At 45.0% G+C, this 20,522-nt stretch overlaps 1 protein-coding gene across 4 annotated transcripts; it reads right to left on the bottom strand.

Moving 5' to 3' along the window:
• Positions 1-541: 541 nt before the first annotated feature.
• On the bottom strand, positions 542-16,946 carry sox13 (SRY-box transcription factor 13). Of its 4 annotated transcripts, none has more exons than XM_071541699.1 (13): positions 16,740-16,946; positions 15,733-15,835; positions 13,966-14,052; positions 13,290-13,462; positions 12,686-12,754; positions 11,848-11,962; positions 9,163-9,233; positions 8,207-8,372; positions 6,731-6,849; positions 4,348-4,453; positions 3,048-3,218; positions 2,223-2,439; positions 542-827 (listed from the first exon to the last, which is right to left on the bottom strand). In XM_071541699.1, exons 1-13 carry the CDS (start codon positions 16,944-16,946, stop codon positions 542-544), a joined length of 1,890 nt encoding a protein of 629 aa, XP_071397800.1. The 4 variants fall into 4 exon arrangements, with proteins under 4 accessions (XP_071397800.1, XP_071397808.1, XP_071397817.1 ...); XM_071541707.1 differs by having other exon boundaries at positions 11,848-11,959; XM_071541716.1 differs by lacking the exon at positions 13,966-14,052.
• Positions 16,947-20,522: the final 3,576 nt, after the last annotated feature.

Here is a 20,522-nt window from a genome sequence, read left to right as displayed (position 1 = left end):
CCATGGGGTAAGGTCTGCTATGACATTAGAACATTTTATGGACAAAGGTGCAGTTCTTCGACAACGTGAGGCGATGCATGATAAAAGTAAATGTTGGGGGGGGGGGAACTTATTAAAGAATAACCCTACAGCATTATCTCTAACACAAAACAGCTGATGATATGTGTGTGAAGGGAAATGAGTAACACAAGAGCTGGCCTGTGTGCGTGTGCATGTGTGCGTGTGTGTGTGTGTGTGTGTGTGTGGGCGGGGTAAGATTGGGGATTGTACTAATTTACAAGGGAGTGAGTATGACTCTTCCATCACCAGATCTAGCAGAAGGACAGACTTCCCCATTCGCCGTCCGCTCACTCTCTCCCTCCGTCTCCTCCGTTCTTCTTCTTCCCTTCTTTCTCTCCGACGGCCAGTCAACGAAGAGCGCCCCCCTCTCCGCTGCCACCGCCCTCTCTTTCTCTCCCCTCCATTACCTCCATTTTCCTCATTCATACCCCTTTCTTTTTTTTCTTTTTTTTCCCCTCCCACCCCTCCCCCCCCCCCCCCTTCAGTCCGTCAGGAGCACCAGTTCCCCCTCGCTCCTCTCTCCTCCGTCGCTTTCCTCTCCCTCGCTGTACGGGGGCCGCTCCCTCTCTCGCTCCCTCTCCCTCTCCCTGGGCAGCGAGGTGGGCGTGGCCCGGCCCTCCGGTCGACGCGGGGGAGGCGGGACCTGGGGCAGGTAATGCTCCAGTAGCGCGGGGTGAAACGGCATGGTCGCCACGGAGACCGAGCCGGCGCCGCCCGGGTACTGGCCGTCGGCGGGGGCGTAGTGGATCTGCTGGGGCTCCGACTGGCTGGAAAGACCAAAATAAGAGCGTGAATCAACCCCCTGATGTAGTTTCCAAAGTGACACCTACTGATAATATCTAAAATACAAATGTAGTTTACACTTTTTTGCCGTTTAGCCCACGCTCTTATCCAGTGTGACTTACAATGAAGGCAACACATGAGTAAGCTTCACTTTCTATATCACCAACATTACAAGTAACGCAGGCTTTAAACTGATAGATCGGTTTGCTGATCTGTTGGGCCAATATTGGGCTTTTCATGGTCTAGTCAGTTTGATCCGCCTCTGATATGATGGATGCAGATATGATGGATGCAGTTTGATTACATATTTATTGTAGAATTGATCAATACTACACTGGTTGTGTATGGGAAGCTTTTAACCTGTTGATTCTAATGTGACATTTTGATTAGATTATGCATGAATATGCTTTATTATAACTAGTCAATACCCGGGGATGCGCGTGCCACAACTACGTGCAGACTTGACAAAAATGCGCATAAACAGCGTAAATTTGGGAAACTGGAAAAATCAGCTTCGTCAGTCCCTGCCTATGCCAATGCTCAATGCCCATGTGCAGTTTCAGATTGATTGGCCAACCCATTGAGGAGCAAAATGGATGCAGACAGACACACAGAAGGACAGAGTTTTCCTCATTTTATAGTAGGATTATTATCCTGGATTTCAACGGAGAGCTGTCACAACCTGGCTCGTAAGGCAGTGGTAAGGTAGTGTGGTTTTAGAGATTTTTCTGATTTTTCCACCTTGCCAACAATAACATTATGGGAGAAACTCTGAATACATGTCAAAACATGTCATGTTTTGGATTTTTTTGGCATTAACATGGTCAAATTTAAAGAAATTGAATAGCGGCACAAAATAGAGTTCAAGTAGCCCTCCATAAGGAGTGCAGAGCCGTATTTAATATCCCTGCGACCATCAAACCATCGCGCTCGGAAAAGAGTCTAAGATTACTGTGACCGTCTGGTATTGACATTTTAGATCACATAAGAGGCTCAGATGGAATAGCCGTGGTTATGCACCACTGAGACAAACAAATGCAAAAGTAAAAGGGAAGAAATACTGAAAACCAACCGCTGCAAACTTAACTCGTCGGAGGGAACAATGGCGAGGGATGCTATTCATTGTCAAGGCGAGACTGAAAAACAGCCCAGCTGCTGTATTACTACTCCACTTTTGTTTGTGTCTCCAGGAAAGAGAAAAAAAAAAAGAGCTTTGGGGAGCTGCGGGCATTGTTTACAATGTGTGGAGGTGCTGAGCGCACTACTGTTAATGGAATGAATTGTCAGTGTTGTGTGCCAGGGACAAAACTCTCTCTCTCTCTCTCTCTCTCTCTCTCTCTCTCTCCGTGCGTGTGTCGGCTCTCCTGCCATGTGTTTACCTGTGAGCGTAGGTCGCTCTCTGCTCTTGCCGGCGGCTTTTCATCATGGCCTTGTACTCGCCCACCCTCAGCCTCCGCCCCTCCACGATGCAGGTCCGCTTGGGCCGGGGCTTGTACTTGTAGTCCGGGTAGCGCTCCAGGTGCTGCCGGCTCAGCCTCGCCTGCTCTTCGTAGTACGGCTGCTTCTCCTGGTTGGACATGCCCTTCCACCTGGAGCCTGTGGGACGGAGACACGAGGATGAAGACCGGCTCTCCAGCGGTTTGTCAAAATCTGTCAGATGTCAGTCTGAGCGTCAGGTTTTTGCAGCTTTGAGTCTTGGTTTGCGCAGAGCAGCGGGAGAGTCTGCAGGTTTTCATTCCGACCAAAAACAACAGCAGCTCATTTCACCGGTTAGTTCCTCCTCTCTGGTTAAAGGCGTGTTAACAAGTCAAATCAGCTGCTGTAGTGTTTGGTTGGAATGAAAACCTGCATGGCTCTTGATGGCACGGTTGGAGCCCGCTGCTGTACCAAGTGTTAGGGAAAACACTGTTTTCTAAATTGGAGGGGGAGATGAAGTGTGTATTTAAGTAGATTGGTGGTGCGTGTGTGTGTGAGAGAGAGAGAGATGGGTGGTTGGAGTGCCTCCAGCTCTCCATAATGGAATGGAATGTAAGTGTTTGGTCAGAGGAAAGGGATTCGGGCCTGTGTGTGTGTGTGTGTGTGTGTGTGTGTCTACTGGGCGAAGCAGGTGGCTGATCGTGCCCTCACATGCCCCGCCGTGCCAGGCAGCGTCTCAGAATAGAGACGCGGAGCAACACACACCCCGATCCCCGCGCCGGGCTCACCCAGGATCTTGCTGATGGAGGAGTTGTGCATGTCGGGGAAGGCCTGCAGGATCCTCCTGCGCTCGTCCTTGGCCCAGACCATGAAGGCATTCATGGGTCGCTTGATGTGGCCGGAGGAGGGAGGGGGCCGGGCCTCGGCGTAGCCACCCGGGCCGGAGGCTGACAGGGCGCCTAAAGGAGAGAGAGAGAGGGAGAGAGAGAGAGGGGTAGAGTCAGAGGACCACACAGCCAAACCAGTGTTGGGCTCATTACTCATTAAAATGGAATATATTAGTCATTCCTCCTTACTCATTTCAAAAGTAATGCTACAACTTGCTTATTCCCTCGTGGGAGCAGTGATTCATTACACTACTCTTTATAATACTTTTCTGTTCTGCCCCTAGAATTACACACAATTACCTCTCCTGGATAGTTAACCTTTATTTATTTAGGGAAAGTTTACAGAGCTGCGTGCTTTTTCAGCAGCATCCCATAAGTCACACACAGTCACACTGGGAGCTGCAGAGGACAACCACAGTCTACTACTGGTGGCCACTGAGCAGCTCTACAGGAGCAGCTGGGGGTTCAGTGCCTTGCTCAAGGGCAACTCAACAGTAGCTGATGAGGGAGGGGAGAGAGTTACTCACTCACTTTCCCAACCAACAATTTCCCAGCCAGTCTAAGGATCCTTAGACCAGTGGTTCTCAACGTGGGGTCCGGGGACCACCAGTGGTCCTTGAGGGGATTCCAGGGGGGTCGCCAGCAAATTGATGAATTGTTAAACTTCGCCATTATTTCATTTACAAGTTAACACAATTAGAGAATGTAGAAGAATGACTGTTTTGGTCATAGTTTCACTGTTATCTCTCTACCTACAATATAGATAGTCATGGAATTCTGGACAAAATCATATCTAACAGTAAAAATATTCTCAGATTTGGGTCCGAGAGACAAAATCTCATCAAATGGGGTCCGTGGCTCTAATGTGGACTAATTTAGGGTCCTTGATGTGAAAAAGGTTGAGAGTCACTGCCTTAGACTGTGTGAATGATCAGGAAACCAAAAAGCATTGATGTCTAATGTTCTTGCCGTCTTTTTACTGGATAAAATCAAAGCGGAGGGAATACTTCCACCCAGAGAAAGACAACTAACTATAATATAAATCACTGATATTGAAATAGTTTGTTACACTGCTCATTACTGGGGAAAGTAAGACATTACTGAGCGTTAACCGCCCAACACTGAAAACAGGGCTATCACTCCTTTTGGTTTAATTTGCTTCGTTTTGAACGGGCAGGGGGCGGGGGGGGGGGACGCCTACCCTCCGAGTCACTGCTGAGATGGTCCTCCGTGGAGCGCAGGGTCTGTCTGTCCTCGCCCCGCTCCGAGTGGGACATCCTCTCGCAGCGAGGGGCGTCTTTATACTCCTGCGGACATTGAAAGAGAAAGGCAAAGACGGCAAGGGAGTGAGACGTGCGCAACAGAGTCCAAACACAAAGAGATGATTTGAATTGGGGCCGCAGTAAAAAAAAAAATAAAAAAAAATGCTGCTCCGAGGTGCGAGGGGGCGTGTGTTCCACCAGAGCTATTTAAGGTAAAGAAACCACATGCCTGCCGTATCAGCTGGCGTTTAAATGCAGAGCTGTAAATGCAAAGAAAGGAAATTGGAAGAGGAGGAAGCATGGTGTTTATTGTCTGAGGGAGGGGGAGGAGAGGTGACAGAGAACAGGCAGCGACGGGAACGGAATTTGCAAAACTATCACACGACATACTATCGTCCATTCCCGAGCCATAAAGCGGCATTATCCTCACACAGGCCCCGACAGCGAAATAGGTCGGTCGACAGTATCGGTGTAATTGAACATGTGCGGCGCGGGGGTAAAAGCTGATAATTGGAGCCGAGGCTAGATGGAGCGGGATAATGGAGGAGAGGAGGAGGAGAGCGGCGGTGTACAGTATTACTGTGGACAAAGAGAGAGGGCAGGTGGCTCAGTCAATGCCACACTGAGACCTTTGTGGTATTGTGAGGCTGCGACAGCTGTTGCTCTAGAGGACGTGGCCGAGACCAAAGCTGCAGCCGCCCTGGAAGAATGAAAAGCCCAAGACCGAAGAAAAAAAAAAAGAAAAAAAAAAAAAAAGAAGACGATTTCTACAGGAATGAAAACAAACAAACAGAAAAAAAAAACGAGAAGCGCTTTTTATAGAGTTCGGGAGCGTAAAATGGCACTTGGAAATGTTTTAATAGCAGTTAAGCAAAAAATCTGCACAAACTGAACCTGCAGCTATTGTAGCGGGCTGAAAGTTTCCATTTCATTCTACATTGGGCTAATAAAGTTTAAAAAAGTGCAAAAAATTACCCAACTGGGAAACATTTAGCACTTTTTCAACTTAGAATATCACTTTATTGGTCAAAACTAGAACAATACCAGTTAATACCATTTTTTTCTGTTCCCATATTAAATTGTATGCCAACATCTTTGTCATACGATACATGAAATGCTGAATAATAAGCTCCTTTTCATTGGTTAATGATAGAAAAAATAAGTTATCCCTTCATAATTACTTAAGCATATCACTAAATCGAAGGTGACACCTAACTTTTACGATTTGCTTTTACGTTTTTTTCTACGTGCTGCCTGTGTGTTTGTATGTGTGTGTGTGTGTGTGTGTGTGTGTGTGTGTGTGTGTGTGTGTGCTCTACAGCTGAGACATTCTTTAGTGGGTTACGGTCTCAGTAAAAGCACGGCTTCCTGTAACCCTAAACCTGACTCTAACCCCCGACGAGACCGCTGCACATCAGTCTGAGTGTGTGTGTGTGTAAGTGTGTGTGTGTGTGTGTGTGTGTGTGTTGTCTTAAGCCGTCTCTACACAGCAAACGCCGTAGCAGACCCCCAGTAGAATTAATCATAACCAATTTCCACAAGCTTCTTTTTCTTTTTCATCATTTCAAAACGAGGCCGTTCACTCGTCTCCGGTAGAGTCGAGATGTGTCTGTTAATACTTGCGGTTTTTGCCAGTTCGACGGCTTGAATCGAAACCGAAAGCTCTCGAGTTGTGTGTGTGAGATCAAGTTGCGAGATCAAGACGAATTCAGGAAAAGACGACGCCGATTTCATCAAGAAAAGGATCATTATCTACGACAGACCGGAGAGTCTGGCAGCAGCGTCGTCCCCGGAGAGGTCCTTAGCCCGTTCCGGAGAGTCGCGCTCGGCTTGTTGCGGCGCGGGGACGGTCGCCGTGGTTACGGTGGCGTTTTTTTGCGCGGGCATTTTTCCTCCGGCTTTTACTTTACACGTTATTCGGGGTCGGGTCGGGTCGGGCTTTTCTCCCGCCTCCCCGGGTCAGATCCATCCGGAGCCCGGTATGATGCTCTGTGTAAAGACGGCTTTATCCTCATCCTCTCTGCCCTCTCTGACCGGCGGTTCTCAACGTGGGGTCCGGGGACCACTAGGGGTCCTTGAGGGGGTTCCAGGGGGTCCCCAGCAAATTGCTGAATTGTGAAACTTCAGCATTATTTCATTTACAAGAAGTTAAGACAATTAGAGAATGTAGAAGAATGACTGTTTTGGTCATAGTTTCTCTGTTATCTCTCTACCTACAATACAGATAGTCATGGAATTCTGGACAAAATCAAATCTGACAATAAAAATATTCTCATATTTGATCCACATCTAGAGGTGTCCACAGTTTGGACATCGGCTCACCATCTTTGCGGCGACGTGACTCTCTCTCTCCCTCTCTCGCCCGCCGGCGCCGTGGCTCCTCAGGAGCTGCTGGGCATCGTGGATGGCCTGGGTGACCACGTCACCGTCTCCTAGGAAACCTGGAGACGGACACACAGGAGCAGGAGGAGAAGAAGAAGAAGAAGAAAAAGAAGAGGATGAGGGTGAAGAGGATGGAGAAGGAGAGGAGGAAGAAGAAGAAGAAGATGACGAAGAAGAACGAGAAGAAAATGAAAGGTGGTGATGAACAACAAGACGATGATGACAATGAAAATGAAGGAGAAAAAGATGATGATGATGAAGACGATGATGAGAAAGAACAGGAAGAAGAAGATGATGATGATAAAGAACAATATGGAAGAAGATGATAATGTTGAAATCACAGAAGAAGAGGATGTGATGAAGAAGGAAAATAAGAGGAGGGACAGAGGAAGTTAGTGTTGAGTCAGCTGTCATCTGACTCCTCGTCACTCTCCCTCACATACATAATTAGTTTCATATCCTGCCTGTGTGGAAAAATTCTCCATGTGGAAATGACAGAAAGTGAAAGAATGAAATAATTCATCTTCTCTTGGACAATAAGACAAACAGACAAAGCTATAATGCTAAAAAGCCGACGCATTTCGGCTGCTGCAGCCTTCATCAGGATTACAGGATTGCATGCGTAGTCGACCATAAATATTTTTTATTATTTTATTTCATTTTTCTGAAATTCACATTTTTCTCGCATAGACAAAATGCATTTTCAACAGTGGTTTGTTACATTTCCTGATTATCCAAATTGGCTTTTGTGCTTTCCTTATGTCTTTCCCTTATTTCTGTGAACATTCATAGAGAATAATAAAGACACCAAAATAAGTACGATATTAAAATGACAAGTTGGTGTCTATATTATTCACATGGGACTAGTCTCAGTTCATTATCCTTACACAAAGTCTGGTGTCAGTGGTCTAATGTAGTCCAATTCTATGCTGGTATTTTAAAGGTCCAGTGCAGTGAGAATCACATCTCCCAATCACATGGTATTGTTTATCAAAGGGCATGTTAGTGTGAAGTTGTCCAAAATATATTAACTTTCAGTGTTGTAGAAATTTAACTGAAAATCTTTGGGAAACTCTCCCTCTGGTTGTCAACAGAATCAAACCGTTTTAGAAATCCAATCTACTTCCTGGAACTGGATATAGATTGAATCACTATTGTGTTATATCAATCAGAGATAGAGAGTAGCAAAACAGACATTTATTTATATGGAAATGTTGCAGATTATTACTTAGGGGGTCTCTCTTGGCCCAAGAGGAGGCGATTTAAACCCTGTAACCCTGACGAAGACTACTGCAGCCAAAACACTAAAGCCTTGCGTTTCAGTTCAGTTTGATTCGCTCACACTGGAGGCGCTGTTTGGTTGCGATCGATTTTTTTTTTTTTTGGACAAAAGGTGGGAGCAGCGGTGTAACTCACTGAGGGCGGACCGTGGCGGGCTGTGGGACAGCTCTCTCTGGAGGTCTCTGGGTCTGTAGGCCGTCTGCAGCCCCAGCGATCCCAGCTCCAGGCTCTGCGGGCTGGGCGTTTTCCCCAGCTCCAGCCCCTTGGGCTTGGAGGTCAGGTTCAAGGGTTGACTGGCTTCCTAAACACACAGCAAGAGCAGATGAGCAGGGGTGGGGCTAGTGACACACACTCACGTGTATAAACACACACACAAAGGGTGAGGGTGTGTACATATTCCGGTTATGCACAGGCAGATTTGGCATGTCAGAGCGCATCTGTCACACCTTTGTAGTGTTTCTACTCTTTTGTCTTCGTATTCATCTTATCCTCTCTCTCCTTTTGTTTATTTAAGCTGTGTTAGTCTATCTCTGCTTGAGAACTGGCAGTGCAAATAGAGTATGACTGAGAGCGCACGCTACCTACACACACGGGCGAGCGAACGCGCACACACACACACAAACACACATATGCCACACTCATAAAACCTTTGTACAGAGGGTGTGGTGTATCAGAAAAGTCTTTCAGTGTCCCAGATACCAGAAAAGTTCATTGTCTGTTTGATCCAGAGGGCTTCACTTTCTTTAACGTCTGCCCAGCCGCACAGACACACACGCACACACACACACACACACACACACTCGCTGCTATCATTCACTGTCCTCTAAGACCATTAGCAGCTGAAAGCAATGCTTGCAGTTTGGGTATATAATCTCTGTAATGTAGATTTATGCAGTAGAAATGTGTGTATTTAAAGAAGTTGGGAGAGGAGTTTGTTTCAGCTAAACACTTAGATGGCTAACAGACAATGCCAAAACCTATGCAATGTATAAAAGATGCATGCACAAGCATTGTAAAACATGTACAAAGCTGGAGAGAGGCTGCAGCATTGCACATAGAGGATGTGTCCCATGTTAATGCCCAGATGCTACCTGTCGGAAGGAGCTGCTCCTCTTGGGGGTGGAGTGAGGGTTCGGCAGCAGCTGCATGGGATAGTCCACAGCTGTGTGACAGTGGAGGAGAAAATAAAGGTGTGAAATGGTAATTCACATTCACTCTCTGACATGCATGCATGCATTTGAATAGGGCTGGGTGATACGGCTGAAATTAATATTACGATAATCATGAGGATTTTTTTCCGATACCGATATATATCATGTTAAATAATGATGTTGATGATGTGATGTTCATCCCATTGACCCGTATGGTAATGTTAGGGTGTGATGTCAAACCAAACTGAAATTTTCAAATAATATTCCTACCATACCTTGTTTTGTCAGAGTTTTTTTTTTATAAAAATTTGCTTGTTACCATCAGTTTAGACAGCAGAATTGTGTGTCATGATATTCCAAAATCACCATATCATCACCATATGATTCCACTGAAACGATAATATTGAATTACCACCCAGCCCTACATTTGAATACATTATATGAGCACTCAACCGCCAATATTAGGCCATGGTCAGATGGGACGCATTTTTCAGCGCAAGACAAGTTTGGCAAAAACTTGTAAGCTATCTAGTTAGCGTAGCTAGCTAACCTGAAGTAACATTTTGGAAAATAAAAATGGATAAAACACAGTTAGCGGTCGCTTTGCCTGCTCTTGAAGAAGAGGACGAGGAGCTCTTTCAGAAATGGAGCAATTGGGTTTTATCATCTTGTGCAAGAGCTCTGCCTAGATCGATAGTGTCTGTTTCAAGGGCCACTTTAGCACTGATGTAATGCAGCTAGTTGAGACATATTTAACATGGAGTGCATGGAGAACACCCCAAAATGCACACTGTCCAAAACAACCAACCAAACCGTTGAAAATAACTGAAAAATGTGATCACAGCCAGCTAACCTGGGTATTTAGATTGACGCCACTTCCTTAGTTTAATTTCCAAAGCCAAAAAAAAACCCAATCACAATGCTGACACATGAACTGCTGCAAGTGAACATGATGTTTCATGGTGTCTACGATGGGGAAGTCATATGGCGCATGCTAAGAAAATGAGAACGATCTACCAAAGTGAAACATCACTTTATCCACATTGTTTTTCACTGTAAAGTCGGCACAGGTTGAGAAAAAAAAAAAATTATTTCCCTGCTCTTCAAAGAGGAGACATCGCCAAATCTCTGGCTCCAGCTGACCTCTTCCACCCAACCCTTTCTAGTTCGTTCTGTTTCTTTCAAAATTTTTTTTTTTTTTGCATTCATCCCTGAAAACATTTTAAAACACACACACCCACACACACACATAGATTCATTTTCTTGAATCTATGAAGAAAGCAAATGAATGGCCATCCTTAAATTCTGCCTACAGTGTTTTAAAGATTGGCCTTGGTGTCTTTTAGGTTTGAAAAGATAGAGAACACAAGGTCGCCCCTGAGCACAGCTGAAGCCTACATTCCTGTCTCATTGATGCCGCCTTTCCATTTTCCATAAAATAGACCTTGAGTTGAAGTGCACGAATCTGCTAAAGCTTCTCTAAAAAGACACATTCCACTGAGAAGAAGCTCTCGGAAAACAACGAACTCGTAGAACTGTGTGGAGGGAGGCGGCATTTGGACATGAAGTTTCTGGCACAGAACCAAGAGGTTTTGTGATGAGTCAATGTACGAAGCCGCTGTCTTTCTGTGAGCTAAACAATAGGTAAAGTAAAGAGGATGATCAGTGGCAACATCCGATCAAAACCGCCGAAAAGCTCAAAAGCTCCCCGTTCATCCCTTTTCCAGTGAACTTTCTGGCAGACGGGTGGGAATGGTAACTTTTCCTGAGCTCAGGTGTCATCCTGAGGCCTCGACAATAAGCTAAGGATAAGCCATGAAAGAACTGACAAAGGCCTAATGTTCCCGGTGCAGAGTAACCTGTGAACGTTAACAGAGAATAACGTGATGACTGACGACGGACCAAAAACACCTGGAAACGAAAAACCAAACTGTAGTACTGTACTTAAATTGAGTTCAGGTGAAGGTAACTTAGCTCTGTGCATGATTTGGAATGTGATTATTTAAATCTTAAAATAAATAAAACACCCGGTTATAAGGACTGACACAGCCAAGGTGTGCAGGTTTTCCATTTCATCAGTACATGAGCAGTAGTAGTAGTAGTAGTGCTTTTGTTTTTAACCTTGATTTTGCTTGGTACTATATCCAAATTAAAATAAAAATTCCTGATTTAAAGTAATACAGACATTCCATATAAATAAATGTCTGTTTTGCTACTCTCTATCTCTGATTGCTCTAACACAATAGTGATTCAGCTTATATCCAGTTCATGAAAGCTTTTCCATTCGCTGTTCTAAACAGCCGGTGTCTGGTAGTTCTTTCCCGGGGAAAAGGAAGTGATGCGTTTCACATTTCCGTTTTGTTTGGAATAAACAGAAGAAGAACTGGGCAGTTAGCATGAGCAGTGATAGCCACCATGGCGGAACAAAGAAAAGAGCGCCATCTACAGAAACTCTAACTGCATCAACAGAAAAGACATTTTTCATCCACTTTGTATGACCAGTGCATGTAATTTCCTCCACACTCTGGCACTCAAACAGTGAATTTAAGGTTTAATGGAAACCAACGCGTCCCGAGCCTCTTTCCAAAGCTGGTATCTCATTTGCCGGGCTGGGTGGAGACTGACCTGGCTTGCAGGGGATTGGCTGCAGCGGCAGGGTCATCTGGGGGTCAGAGGTGACCGAGAGGGGCTGAGTGTTGGGGTGGAAAGCCGGTATCATCACATAGGGCATGTTAACCTGCTGGGACAAGGCAAGACAAACCCAACTTACATACCGTCTTTACAAGAGCAACGCTGAACAGGCACAGGGGAACGCAGTCCCAACCTTTTGTCTGAAACACAGATATCTGACCTGAAATGAGAACTTCTATAACAATAGGACCGAATTTGTGGCGAAGTGAAAATAATGTCCAGTAATTGTGTATAACTGTGGGAATTTCCTCGTAAATGGCTGGTCTCAAATAAAAATAATTTTGAATAGTTTGGGCAGAGATAAACAGAAAAAAATACTTTACTATAAGTTTTCCAACATGGTATCTAGTATTCACTATAAAATCATTTTTCATTTCCAAAGACAAAATAGCAATGTTCTACTGTACATCACACAACAGGCAGTGTCAACAAAGCAATTTGATTGGTCAAACTAGCTGTGCTTTTTTGGTTGTTACTTAGCTTTCTCCTCATTTTATTCTTATGTATGTACACTACTTGGAAGGAAACTTTTCAGACATGCATTAGGAACCGTTGTATGAAGCTATAATAAACTTAGATAATGTGCACTCATACCTACTGCATCACTGTCGCACCAATAATTACAGTAAAGGACGCCCTCTCAGATATTATTACTATACTGATGCACAAACAGGATGTCATAAGAATTACCACAAGATTGCCTGACGCTTCACAAGTATTATCTTTGGCTCTACCATGCTGAGACATCTGGAGCAGCCAGAGCTCGACTGACCTGGATCTGCTGCTGAAGCACGTTGATCTTGTGCTGCTGCTGGATCAGCTGCTGCTGCTGCTTGGCGATCTGAGACACAGAACATGGTCATTCTCACAACACACATCTACGTGCCAGACCCATCCTGAATGTCCACAACAACACTGCAAAACATGTTCATTTAATCTAGTGTTCTTCAAGTCGTATTCTTCTGAAAGTCTGCCACTGGGGTGAGAGTTTCATTTGTTTCCAATGCAAATCTGCAACGTGTTTTAAAGAATTTCAATTTCCAGTCAAGATCTGTTGAGCATATACGTCAAGCTGTAGCCGTGGTTCATCCTGTGCTGTTGGCATTAGTTGTATATGGAAAGTCCAACTAGGATCTTATCATTTTTATCATCATATTGGAGAGCAAAGATCAAGCACAAACCCTAAGAAATCTATTTGGAAGCCATATCTAAAAAAAAGTCACATCAGGACCAATGTTTATCACACTGACTAAATAATAATATCTTGACAGTCATCAGTCATTGCTCCATTTTCTCCCCAGAAATGTACTCTATTCAGGTTTAGAGGTTTTGGTGGCAAGTAATATTAGATGCAGAGACTTTGCCCTGAGTGTTACCTGTTCCTGCTGCTGTCGCGCCAACTCCATCTGCTGCTGCTGCTTCTCCAGCAGCAGGGCGGCCATGTTCCTCTGCTCAGAATGGGCTCCCAGTAGCTGCTCCCTCAGACCGCTCAGCTGGTTGATCATCAGCAACAACTGGAGCTCCTTCTCCGCCAGAGACTCTGGGGTACCTGGTGGGAGGGAGGAGGAGGAGGAGGAGGAGGGGGGCAGACACAAACACAATGGGTAGATGATTCGAAGAACGCCCCACAAAGAGTGGGATAGTCACAAAATCGGTTGCAAAAATTCAAGGAGAGAGAGAGGTCAGATTGATTGAGCAGTTACATTTCACTTCAGACTGGATCATAATCAGTGTTGGGTGGTAATGGGTTAATTTAATATCACTTTTCCTAGTCGTCAGTGGTGTAACGAATTACTATTTCGATAACAAAAGTCATTACATTCATTATCACTCCCTACACTACATCCCACCACTATCACATGTTTCGTTTTACTCAAGATAAGTCATCGTCCTCTCACACTGAGCAAACCGACCCAACGCTGATCATGACATATGAGAAAACAAAGGCAAATAGCTGCGAAACATGATGGAAATGTGATGGAAATAGGATGGAAACAGACGTATAAGGAGCATGAAGGTGTTGGAAAGGGAAGGTAGCGTCTGAAAGCTGACCTTTCAGTTGTCCTGCCCCCACCGCGCTTTTATCCAGAAGTTTCTCCCTCCAGTCGGCATTCAGCAGCTTCTCAATGGTAGGCATTACTGTTAACAGGACACAACAGGTACTCAGCAGAACCGCAATGGGCTGCACTAGATGGTGCAAAAAATATATTCTGTCAAATATAATCCATCTGACACCAAACTACTTTTCTGGCTTCTCCTGTGCCTCCCTAATGGCATTGATTGAAGAAGACATTTGAGGTACAGAAGGGCAGAGGTTGTTTGTCTGTCTGAGAGGAGTTTTGAGTGTTTGAGTGAATCAATATTTGGACAGAGTACAATCCAAGGTCAGGTAGTGGGTGAGGATTTGAAGAGTAAGACTCTTAAACAAAAGAAGTGAAGAGAGGTCCCGGGGAAATTCAAGGCGAGGAGTGCAGGCCGGTGAAAGACTTGAGGGCAGGGAGAGTCTCGGGAGTGGCTGGGAGAGCAGCTTTTTACTCCGCATGTGAAGCATTGAGCAAAATCAAACAAAAACGCACCCCGATCCCCCGAGCCCATTCAGGAGCCAAAACACCACTATCGCTTTGCTAGACAAACCGTCACTTCTATCGATTTTCAGCCGACTGCATTGTGTAATGCTGAATAGCCGCAGAATGCGGTGCACTTAAACACATAAGATATGGACTTGTCGAAGTGCTGTAGGTGAGAAAATTATATGAATGTGTGTGTGTGCATGAGAGGAGGACAGAGACGGAGAAAGAGAGAGTGCCATACAGGGAAATAAAACTGAGGCACAGAGAGACAGAGACAGGGAGTAGAGGTGCACCAATACCAGTTTTTCAGAACTGATACAAAGTACCAAGTACTTTATTAAGTAGATCAGACTGATCCAAGCACTACTCAATTTACAGTCATTCATGCCATCTACTGTAGTATTGGCCTGTTATAGAAAGAAATACAAGAACAAGTGTATCAATTCCATTGTTTTTCTTGATTTGATGAAATTGTGCAAAGACAATTGTATAAAAATCAGTGGTTCTCAATTCTGGTACTGCTGGTTTTCTCCTACCAGCGACTTAATTGCAGTTAATTACATTCACCTGGTGTGTATATCAGTCCAAGATTAGATGGCTCCAATAAAAACCATCAGGATTCTGCATCCTGAGGATTGAGAACCATTGGACTAGAGCCAAGGTACTTAACTGTGGTCCTCGAGGTCCGGTGTACTGCACTGTACTTTTTGTTCCTCCCTGAGACTTAATGAGCCACACCTGGTGTCAGGTGGATGCAGACCAGGTGTGGCTCATTAACTATCAGGGATGCCCAAAAACCTGCAGGACACTGGACCTCGAGGATCGGAGTTGAGTAACCATAGGGGCTAGACGATATAGCTTCTTGTTTTTAAACCCTGGTCAAAAACAGCTTATTGACGGACTCTCAAAAACAGTTCATCAGAATAGGTTAATGGATAAAGAACAGTGCAGTAGATTAGGCCTGATAAAACAGAATGGCATTCTTTTATGCAACAGGTACAATGCCATGAACGTCACATATTGCAGCATTGGAGAATTTGCACATCAGGAGACTGTTTTCCAGTTTCATATTGCACCAAAGTACATGTCATTACACAATCGATATCAGGACAGCATCATTTACTGATCTAAGTATGAGTAAGAGCTGGATGAGTGCTGATCCTGATACTACAGATACTATCAGTGCACCTCTAACAGAAAGTGAGCGTGAGCGACCAAGTTAATCCTGAGACAGGCCTTCTGGTTGTACCTTCGTTGAAGTTGGATTGTCCCTCTGGGCGTTCGTGGGCCCTGGCCTCCCTCAGTCCCATGGGGCTTTGCCTGTGAGGCAGCTCCTTACCTGGGGAGCCCTCCTACCAGACAGGGAGAATCATCAATAGCATTAATCTAACAACTGACAAAGCCTAAGGCCAGGATGACACTTAAAGGAAAAATCCACCCTGGGATATATTGTTACATATCAACAATCTGTGATATTCAGTGCATTTCAGGAGTTACTTTGTTACAAGTGTTGTAATATACTATTTTGTTGTACCTACTTTCCCTCAACCTGCCTCGTCTACTTCTACATCGGTTAGTGATTTCCTACATTTCCCAGAATGCCTTTTCGACAACCAACAGAGAAGGGGCCTGAACTTGTTGCTTTCTATCAAAAGTGGCCGTATAGAGCTATAAATCCAGCTAGCTACCTAGTTTGTGAACACTGGGGCTTGTCTATGATGTCTTGTAGCTGCATTGTATTCTGGTCTATTGAAGCTACTGTTGGTAAAGAAAGTGGTTTCTCTGCCTCTTCTATGATAGATTTCTCCCTGTATAATTTCTGAATCTCATGTGCAAAGTGGTGAGTCTAGAGAGAAGCGCTTGCTGTTTGATTCTGAGGGACTGACACCAAAACCTGATGTTTACTGTTGATGTCTGAAAATGTTTCTGCTATCAGACTCCACTGTAGCTGCTGGAAATATCTCAACATGATGTCAAGTCATCTACGTTGGGCCAGTCAGGAATAAGACACCACCAAACAACAAAATGGAACCAAGAATGCAAGTTACATTGCTAATAACAATTTTTAACTGTTATTTTTTCTGGTGGATTTTTCCTTTAAAGCGTTGAAACATTGTTCTTCAGTGTTCAGACTTTACAGCAACAAAAGAATGTATCATGGATTAAGATGTTGACTGGCAACAACCTCGGCCTCTTTAACCTGACTGGCAGCCATTTTTGACCTTCCCTGATTTATAACCGCAGTGGTATTCTTACCGAAGGGGAGCACGAGAGCGGTGGGGTCAATTGACGGGCCTCCACTGGCTGATTTCCTGACCAATCATGTGAAGGAGATGTTTTAGGTGGCTCGGCACTGATAATGACTCCGCCACACTCCTCCTGTTCCACTTTGACACCGACACCCGCCATGCTGACATCTCCGCTGGCATGGAGATGCAGCGCTGGAGGGCTGGGCTCAACCATTCTGGGGAGAGAGAAGAAGAAGAGGCTCAGCGCGGGTGAATTAAAAAACAAATGCATAGGAACATTCAGGATCAATGTTCCCGTCAAGATGATATTTTGGTGAACTGCTTCAAATCATTTTTTACATTGACCAAATAATATCTTATCAGTCATCACAGATGCACTTTGTCCCCTGAAATTTAGTCAGTAAAAGGGAATTTCCACCCTTTGGTGGCACATGATATTAGATGCAGGGACTTTTGCCAGAGTTCAGTTATGGGAGTTGAACACAAAAGGCTTATGGACAAGTCAATCTGATTGATGTGAGTGACTCATGCATCCGTGCATGGTTCTTGTACAGGATGAAACCACTTTTGGTAAAGTTGGGTCAGGTAACCAACCCTAACCAAACAGTACTGAGGGTGAAAAGATTCTAGTTCAGAGGTTGTCAAAGTGGGGTCCGGGGTCCCACCCAGGGGTTCTTGAGAGGTTTCCAGGGGTTCCCCAGCAAAATGAGGAATAATTTAATTTCACTATATTGTAATTCACTAGGAATCATCCCAATTAGAGAATGTATAGGAATGACTATTCTAATCATAAGTTTCACTCTCACCACTATTATGGTGAGAGGTGTACAATTCAATAGTATGGGTTCTGGGGAGTAAATCTCATCAAATAGGGGTCCGTTGGGTCTAATGTGTGTCTATTTGGGGGTCAGTGACATGAAAAATATGAAGCCCTGGTTTAGGTCATTGGTGATGTTCAAGGTCCAGGGTTAGCTAGTGCTACTGTATAGTTACCACAGGTCAGGGGTAAAGTCACAGCAAGGCCTATTGTCCACTAGTTTCAAAGTGTATGTGTTGTGTGTGTGTGTTGTGTGTGTGTGTGTGCGTGTGCATTTGACAGAATGAATAACAGAGGGTTAGCGGGGAGGCAGACAGACAACGCTTCAGCAAGAGAGAGAGAGAGAGAGAGAGAGAGAGAGAGAGAGAGAGAGAGGAAGAGAGTGAGACAAGGACAGGTTGAGTGAGAGAGGCTTGAACCACAGTGAACTTGAACAAATCAACTCGGGCTTGTGTGTGTGCGTGCGTGTGTGTGTGTGTGTGTGTGTGCGTGCGTGTGTGTGTGTGTGTTTTCCCAGCTCTGCTGCAGGAGGAAAGAAAAACACGGCAGACAGCAGAACAAAACAAACAGAACACACAAGGGCAAAAAGTGCACATATATATAAAGAGGCAGAAAAAAAGCCATTGTTGGAGCCGGGGAACAAAGGAAGCCGGGACAATGGGGGAGAGGCTGACAAAAGCCGCCGGCCGCAGGAAACAGGCTGGATAACAATGCCAGCGGAATGTGCCGACCAACTCGGGAACACGGCAAAAAAATGCGGAGCGCCACCGTTCTGCCGAAAGCATAATAATGATTAGAGCCCCCCCCCCACCACCCCCACCCACCCAGCCCTCCCAGCCTGCATACTGCGTTTCAACACAAAGCCACCTGTCTGCCAGGGTCCAAGGCTCTAAACCTGTGTGAATGTGAATGTGTGGGTGGGGGTGTGTGCGGATGTTTAAAGCTGCACTAGGCAAGATTTTTTTATGTACTAGTGTATCCGTGTTCCCACTGCAATAACTATAAAACATCCCCAAACTATAACTATATTTTTTGGTTCGATCTCAGAACGATTTTTTTTTGGGGGGGGGGGATGCAGAGACGATAATAAAATATTTTCGACCGATCAAATGAAAGGTCTAAGAAAGAAGGGGGGGCGAGAGGATTCGGCAGCAACAACGTATCGTTATAGTTTCTAGTTCTTTTTATAGTTATCCTTCTGGATGTAAATGGATGAACGGTGGCTGAACCTCCTCACCACCTCCACCACACGCTAAGAAGAAGATATTTACTGACGTCACCTTATAGGACTTCTGGGTAATGAAGTCCTCCAAACTTTCCAAAATTTCGAACAGTTACATCTCGCTGCCACTCGGGGCCGCCAAAGTGCGAAGATGCCTAGTGCAGCTTTAATGTGGCTTTTTTTTTTTTTATCTGAATTGTCAAGAGCCCCTTTTCAATTCGGCATGCAACTGGTCCGCAAAGGAGCGCTTGATTTGGATCAAATGTCAACTTTTAGAATTGGGTCACACTGCTGGCTAGCGCCCACCACGGCGCATTTTGGTGGAAGAAATTTGGAATAACAGGCCAACCAATTCTAAAAGTTGAAATATTATTGATACAACTTCTGCTTGGTGTATTGGATGCATGCCGACTTGAAGAGTGGATCCTCGTGATTCATAAAAAGGCTTAAGTCATGTTCTACCAGGTGTGCCACATTTCGTCATGAGATTTATGGCATTTGGCATGATGTTCAGGAACATCGAAAAAAAATGTAGAGCGTCACCATTCCGCCAAAAGCATAATCATGTTCAGAGCCCTTCCCGCCTCTCCCATACTGCATTTCAACACAAAGCCACCTGTCTGCCAAGGCGCTAAACCTGTGTGAATTGTGCGAGTGTGTGTGTGTGTGTGTGTGTGTGCAACTCTAAATCGTGAAAATCCATTTCACACAGCTGATGGCGACTAAAAAGCCCTGTAGTGCATTATTTACTGCTGCATCGGGGGGAACAACAGCACTCAAATTCTCATTTGATGCCACCTGCTTGACTACTGTTGACTTTGAAAGGGATATCACACTCGCTTATGCGTGTGTGTGTGTGTGTGTGTGTGTGTGGATGGGCCAGAATCCTGTTTTCAGTTCCAAAATTCAAATTCAGACTTCAAAATGAGTGTATGTAGTATGGGCTGATACTGGCCTTATATTTAAAAAAAAAAAAAGAGAGATCTGGTCCAGTCAGTGTTGCTCTCTGATATGATGGATATGAAGCAGTTTGATTGATTACATATTTATTGTAGAATTGATCAATACTACACTGGTTGTCTATGGGAAGACCTTAACCTGAACTGATTCTAATGCAACATTTTGATCCAAACAAGTATGCTTGAATATGTTTAATTAGTGTTAGTATCTGGTTTCAGCCGAACCCTAGCCTGTCTGCTTGCTATTTTCAGGTGAAAACTTCACCTCCCGTTTGCTGAGTGGGTCTTTGGAGTACCATGTAGGAAAAAAAAGAGGAGAGGATGGAGGGATGAAGAGGGAGAGGTGGGGAGCTGTTTAGCCAACACTGCCGCAGCCGCTGTCGGAGTCGGTGAGGGGTTGATTGTGTGACGGGGGGGGGGGGGGGGGGGGGGCTGGCGGCGGTAATAGACGGAGTTTTGTCCCACGCTGGAAGTTATTCCTGGGTCTCCCATCCACGTTCCAAAGAGGCTGGATTGTAGAGCTGCCACAGGTGGCTTTCACACGCCTCTCTGACTGTACAGTGTGTGAGTGTGTGTGTGTGTGTGTGTGTGCACGTGTGTCACCCAACACAGAGGTATGCACACAATCTCCGTGACCCACAGAGCCGTTGACAGCGTGGAATGCGTCAAGGTGTGTGCGTGTGTGTTTTTTTTTTTTTTTTACAAGCGCAAGGGCTGAGCTTTTTTAGACAATGCCTTAGCGTCTTAGCTGGGAACAATGCGAACCAGTCAAGGTTATCGCTTCCCTCTGCA

Source organism: Centroberyx affinis, unplaced genomic scaffold (assembly GCF_046629955.1).
Source record: "Centroberyx affinis isolate AG114_WGS23_722 - 3 ecotype Tasmania unplaced genomic scaffold, CSIRO-AGI_Caff_v1 ptg000221l_1, whole genome shotgun sequence".
Lineage (NCBI taxonomy): Eukaryota > Metazoa > Chordata > Actinopteri > Beryciformes > Berycidae > Centroberyx > Centroberyx affinis.
The sequence above is the reverse complement of the archived record's forward strand: the minus strand, read 5'-3'. Positions and strand labels throughout refer to the sequence as shown.